This window comes from Zootoca vivipara, chromosome 16, assembly GCF_963506605.1.
Source record: "Zootoca vivipara chromosome 16, rZooViv1.1, whole genome shotgun sequence".
In the NCBI taxonomy this organism is placed as follows: domain Eukaryota; kingdom Metazoa; phylum Chordata; class Lepidosauria; order Squamata; family Lacertidae; genus Zootoca; species Zootoca vivipara.
In genome coordinates this window covers 28,848,289-28,854,521 of record NC_083291.1, presented here as the reverse complement: position 1 = coordinate 28,854,521, position 6,233 = coordinate 28,848,289, and the positions used below count along the sequence as shown (strand labels likewise).

The following is a 6,233-nucleotide window of genomic DNA, read 5'->3' as shown; positions in this document are numbered from 1 at the left end:
GAGTACTGTCCTCCTTCCATCAATAGGTATTCGTCCCTTGGTTCCCAACAGCTTGGGGTGCCTTTATGTTACTATCATTTCAGAGAGCTGATCTGAGAAGGTATGCCAGCACAACTGTAGCTGAACAAACCTGAAACAAAAAATAAGCACGTGAATCTGAAAGTTTGACAGGTTCATTCGTGAATGGAAAAATCTGCCGTTGGGCAACATCGGAAGTTCCAATCAGGACCCGCAATAATTTAATAGCTGAGCTTGAAGAATTATCCTGTCAGAGATGCTCAGATTTCATAGCAGGCTGCTAAAAGTAACAACTGTATTGAAACATGATTTCCATTCTTCAAGTATATTAATAAGGAGGTGAGCATATTTCAGGCGCACAAGCTTCTTCTCTGGAAGATCTTCTGCAACTGAAGCTCTTAATAACTTTCACATGTGTAGTGGAGATAGATGTGTTACACCTTACCTTGTTGCAGGAAGACATATATATATATATAATTCTTTTTTCTCAATTGTTGGAAGATTTACTCTGATTAAAATTCAATAAAAAACTATATTTTACAAATGGTACGTATGTATAAAAGACAGAATTCTTTCCTGTGCTTCATTCACTTTATTGTTCAGAGGTTTTGAAGGCTCTTTCTGTGCCTAAGAATATATAATGTGAACTTGGCCATCTCATGTGATTTGTTGCCCTGTTTGAAGTATGCATGTCGAGAAGCAGCATGAAAACAGCCGAATTTCCATAGACATTTTTACTGTCCTATTGTCTAGTCTAGTTTTCCTCTTCTTTCTGCTGCATCCGAGAACTGTACAAAGCTGAAGAATTCATCTGCTGAAAGCAGTAAGGGCTTCTCTTTGCAAATAGCTTGAGACCAGCTGCTAACCTTCTAATAGTGATTGTACATATTATGGTATTTCCTCTCTGGAAAAAAAAGAGAGAAAAAAGAAGTGTTGTGCAAGCTATCCCTCAAATGGTGCAATCCTATCTATCTATCTATCTATCTATGCAGAAGCAAGTCCCATTGAGTTCATTGGGGCTTACTCCCAAGTAAGTGAATATCAAATTGTAGCCAGCATTAGATTTTGACTACTCCACCCACTCTCACATAATTAATTCATACTACAGGCAAGCAGATACAAATAAACTGTAAAGGACTGTAATGTAGGCAATTTCTGATTAACTTGGGTGTCCCAAAAGCACATTTCTCATACGGGAATATGACAGTCGGTTGTGCTCCAGCCTAGGATAGGCTGCATCAGTAGCAACTATCATAATTAAACAACTCTCCTTACTGCTGACATCTTTCTTTTTGTGAAAGAGATGGGAAGAAAGATTGGACACATTGTAAATTTAAGTGGGTTGGGGTCAAAAATTAATCCGTTTTTGAAAAGGCTGAAATAGTAGCTTGTGTCAGGCAGGACAAACACCGTATAATCATGCATAAGTTTATTTATGTATTTTAAAGCATTGTTACTTTAAAGATGCATTTTAGGCATTCTTACTGGAAACTGAATCCCAATGAATTCAATAAAATCACCTTCTAAATATAGGTTTATAATTTAGTGCTAATCTGCATTAAAGAAAGAGAGGGCAATTTTGTGCCTTGATATTTTTGGCATCCTTACATCTTTTAGGCAAGTAAGAGGGAAATGTAGTAGGCTGTTGCTTCTGATTTATCAACAGCCTCATGGGCATAGCCAGGGGGGGCAGGGAGGGGCAGCTGCCCCCCCCCCCGAATCAATAAAAATTAAAAATACATAGCAAACAGGTTCTGCCCCCCCCCCAAATTCTGGCTATACCCATGAACAGCCTCTTAATAATGATTACCGGTATATATGGATGTTCTTCTGCACTACTGGAGAACTAGATTATAATTTACCTGTTAAGTGCCCAATAATTTGATAGGCAAGCACTCTCCTCTTCCATGGGAAGATGTGTGACCAGAGGGACACTCACACAGAGCTGGTCTGTATTAGAGAAGTGCTTCCCTCTTGTCCTGCTCTATCCCTCAAAATGCAGACAATTTACTGAAGGGCTCTAGTCCCTGCATGTTCCTGAAAGGAAGAGTATAATGCAAGAAAGGAATGCTGTACTGCAAGCAAACTGAGTTTTAAGGATCTGAGTATTCGGGTAGAAGGTGTTCGCTAACACGATCCAGAAGGAATGCTGGCATGCATTAAGAAGCGCAATATAAAGGAAACCCAAAAGAAATTTGTATTCTGACAAGTATGTCAATAATAATAATAATAATTATTATTATTATTTATTAATACCCTGCCCATCTGGCTGGGTTTCCCCAGCCACTCGTGAGTGGCTCCCATCATCATCATCAAAGTAGTAATAAAGTTCCCTAAACAGTGCTGCCTTCAGATGTCTTCTAAAAGTCAGATAGTTGTTTATTTCCTTGACATCTGATGGGAGGGCGTTCCACAGGGCAGGCGCCACTACCAAGAAGGCCCTCTGCCTGGTTCCCTGTAGCTTCACTTATCGCAGTGAGGGAACCGCCAGAAGGCCTCCTCGGTGGTGGCACCTGCCTTGTGGAACGCCCTCCCATCAGATGTCAAGGAAATAAACAACTATCTGACTTTCCGAATACATCTGAAGGCAGCCCTGTCAAACCTGCTCAGAGTATGAAGCCCAGGGTCTCCTCTTATCCTGCACCTTTCCCATTACACCAAGAGGCCTTCAATTTGTCCTTGAGAGGGCAGGTATGAAAGGAGCATGTCCTCTCTTGACCACAGGTCTGATGTCATGTTGCATCAGACCTTCAAGATCCAAGGGGAGAGCAGCAGAAACACTAACTTGGGACTTTGTGGATGGATCGAACAGGCCTGTTGAGCACGTCGTCTTCTTCAATATGGCAAGTGTAGATCTCATGGAGCAATACAGGGTAGTTCAAGACAGATACCACCCTGTGGGACCCATCCTGCTTCTCTTCCAGGATGTCTGATGTGGCGTAGCTGGAAATGTCCTCTTCCTTTCGGTTCCGCCAAGTTACCTTTGGCATGTGATACCAGCCTGCGGAGATGCACTTGGCCACAAGTGTATCGTTGACGGTGCTGAACTGCACCTGTGGCTCTTCAGCATCTAATTGTTATGGAAGGAAAAACAAAACAATTAGTGGCTTAGCTAATTGCAGCTTTGTTAATAATTGCTTTGGGGTCTCTGAAGAAAGAGGCAATTTTGGAAAGAAAAAATCTTGTTAGAATGACTATTTCCTTAAGATTAACGTACAGAAAGACCAGAGTAAGTTTTTCTAAGACAGCTCCATGACCCTACCCTAATCTTAAATACCAAGTTTCTGAAGGAGAAAAATAAGAGAACTTAACACGAGTCTAGACTGTGGGAGGGGATAAATTGTAAGTGTTTTTATTCAGGCATTTGCCATTTTGTAAAACTCTTCCTGAAATTGCCTCATTCACTCTTATGGCCCATTTCTACTCAGCATTTATATTCACGATCTTATCTTTTACTCTGTCCATTTTCACTTCTGCTTCTCTGAAACTTGACTATATCCCCTTGTTCTTTTGTGGATGGCCAGGGTTGTATGGTTTTTTTTTGGGGGGGTGACCTATCCCCAATTCATCCCATTTTATCCCTTACTCTTCCCAATCCACATTCATCTCATTCTTTTGTCCTCTTTCCTCACACAGCCACCCAACATACCACCATTGTAAAATATTTAAATGGTGGCTATACCCAGCCCTAGTGTGGCTGCTATTGCCTGTTTCCAAGGGATGGAGAAGTCTGCCAACCAAAGACCACTGTGTATTGCATTTCCTCAAACCTGGAGTCAGTCCTTAAGAGGGACTTTATGCAGCACTCTCTGTGATAATAGGGATATCAGACGTACACACATTCCTATTTTCACCTGTGCAATATTAAAGTGTATTTAAATGTTCTTACCTTGCACAAGGAGCTTCACTTTTCTTTGCCCCCTGCCCCTTGAATTGTGTGCCTTACATATGTATATCGCCTCATCAGAAAACTGTACTTGCTCCAACATGAGTGCCAGGCTGCCATCGGAGATCTCCTCCTCATCTACCCAGACTCTCCCCTCATATAGCGAATTCCGCTCCTCTAGCTGTTCCTGGTTGTTGCTAAAGCTGTATATCAGCTTTGGGTAAAACTGGTAAAAATCGTGCAGCCCGACAAAAAATTTGTAAAATTCTTTATCTTCCACTTCATGTTCTTCCTTAATATCTTCCCTCTCCCACGTAAATGACAAGCCATCTATGCCGTCCACAAAGGAGAACTGACAGGGAAGAGAAATATTGTCGAAGGGACGTACTTTGAATTCTGTCATTGCTGCATCTATGGAATGGAACAGTTAGTACTCTGCTAGCTCAACTGCTCTGCTGATGAAATCCATCCATCCATCCATCCATTGATTATCAATCAAGCCACTGGTTTCTTGATCAATCACCCACCTTTTGGGGTTGTTCTAAGTCCATCAACAGAACATATGAAGCATTCTGAATATTCAACACACACGAAAACACCCTATATGAATGCTGAATCTTGCTATTGTGCCTAGTCCTATAACTAAACCCTTGCCTTCCAAATTTAGCTCTCCTGCTTTCTGAACGGTGAACCAAAATAACATGCTGCCCATTTAACCAAACTCATTTTCCCACTTGGCACTAAAGCTTAGAATGAGTAACACATTGTTCTCCCAACATTTGTTCTCTTGCCTTCGTCGACTTAAATTACTAGAAGTTTTTTTTTAAGGGTGCAAGATGCTTTACATTCACTAGTATTTTAGCTAGTAGAATTGCGTTGAGATTGTTTTAAAAAAATCTTTCTTCTTTATTTAAAAACATATTTGGAGGATGCTGCAGTCTTGTCAAAGTTCCATGCTTGGGCAGATATATTTCTTGGTGTGTGTAGCAATTGTGGTTAAGTGAGATTCATTAAAAAAAAAATTTTTAGGTAAATACTTAAATGGCAAAAGGCCAGAAACTGTTATAACCCCAGAAAGACACTTGCAGCTCTCAAAAGCTTGAAAGTGCATACATGTGAAGTTTCAACCCCTCTCCAAAAGGGAACATTTCATTCCACACTGACCACAAACATACCACTTGCCTTCCTGACATTTTGAGCCACTTACCAACATGATACATAAGCAACGTGAGCAGGAAGGGATAGATGAGGGTCAAAAGGGAAGCCATCCTTCCACAAAGTGAGAGGTGCAGAGCTTTGGATCAGACTTCCTGCCCCCTTCCAAGCTCCAGGGCTCCACGCAGGTGGGTGCCACCTCCTGCCACCGAAGAACGACTTCTCAGCAAGCAACTGCTCCTAACAACCGCATCACTGAGCTTCTTTGCCTCTGTGCTCATCCAACACCATGTGTCTTAATTCCAGGAGGAGAAGTAATGAGCTTACACATCACAGGAGCAGAACTCAAATGGAGGGGGTTGTTGTTGTTTTTCCCCTATTTCAGTTCATGCACGTTCTTACATTGATTACTTTGGTCTAGCTCTGTCGGCCTTTAAAACTGGTAAGGAGTGGTGTCTCCCTGGTCGAGGGCTTTCCTGCCCATTTGTCCTGAAAAGTGTTCGTAAGCACATGGTTTCAATGCAAATAAACTATTAGGTATGCTGTGGGTGACCATCTTCCTGGTCAGTTGGCAACAATATGTTAACTTTGCCCTGTGGTGCAAGCAGACATAAGGAAGATAGGTAAAGGTGCCCCTGACCATTAGGTCCCGACTCTGGGGTTGCGGCACTCATCTCGCTCTACAGGCCGAGGGAGCCGGCGTTTGTCCGCAGACAGCTTGCCGGCGTACAGCTTCCAGGTCATGTGGCCAGCATGACTAAGCCGCTTCTGGCGAACCAGAGCAGCACACGGAAACACCATTTACCTTCCCGCCGGAGCGGTCCCTATTTATCTACTTGCACTTTGACTTGCTTTCGAACTGCTAAGTGGACAGGAGCTGGGACCGAACAAAGGGAGCTCACCCCATTGCAGGGATTTGAACCTCCGACCTTCTGATCAGCAAGCCCTGGACTCTGATCAGCAAGCCCTGTGAAACGCCCTCCCATCAGATGTGAAGGAAATAAACAACTACCTTTTAGAAGACATCTGAAGGCAACCCTTTTCAGGGAAGTTTTTAATGTTTGGTCTTTTATCGTGTTTTTAATATCCTGTTGGAAGCCATCCAGAGTGGCTGGGGAGGCCTGGCCAGATGGGCGGAGTATTATTATTATTATTATTATTATTATTATTATTA

General features: G+C 42.4%; 1 protein-coding gene across 1 annotated transcript; it reads right to left on the bottom strand.

Moving 5' to 3' along the window:
* Positions 1-2,710: 2,710 nt before the first annotated feature.
* LOC118097530 (butyrophilin subfamily 2 member A2-like) lies at positions 2,711-5,382 on the bottom strand. Its single transcript, XM_035140452.2, has 3 exons — positions 5,112-5,382; positions 3,908-4,315; positions 2,711-3,088 (listed from the first exon to the last, which is right to left on the bottom strand). The coding sequence occupies exons 1-3, from the start codon at positions 5,170-5,172 to the stop codon at positions 2,799-2,801; spliced, it is 759 nt and encodes a 252-aa protein (XP_034996343.2). The 5' UTR covers positions 5,173-5,382; the 3' UTR covers positions 2,711-2,798.
* Positions 5,383-6,233: the final 851 nt, after the last annotated feature.

What these genes read in the sequence shown, in the direction of transcription:
- LOC118097530 (XM_035140452.2), bottom strand. Translation starts at nt 5,172, where the DNA reads ATGGCTTCCCTTTTGACCCTCATCTATCCCTTCCTGCTCACGTTGCTT. An exon ending in GTTGCTTATGTATCATGTTG is followed by an intron (nt 4,316 to 5,111) that starts GTAAGTGGCTCA and finishes TCCATTCCATAG; the next exon opens with ATGCAGCAATGACAGAATTC. An exon ending in AGTGAAGCTCCTTGTGCAAG is followed by an intron (nt 3,089 to 3,907) that starts GTAAGAACATTT and finishes CATAACAATTAG; the next exon opens with ATGCTGAAGAGCCACAGGTG.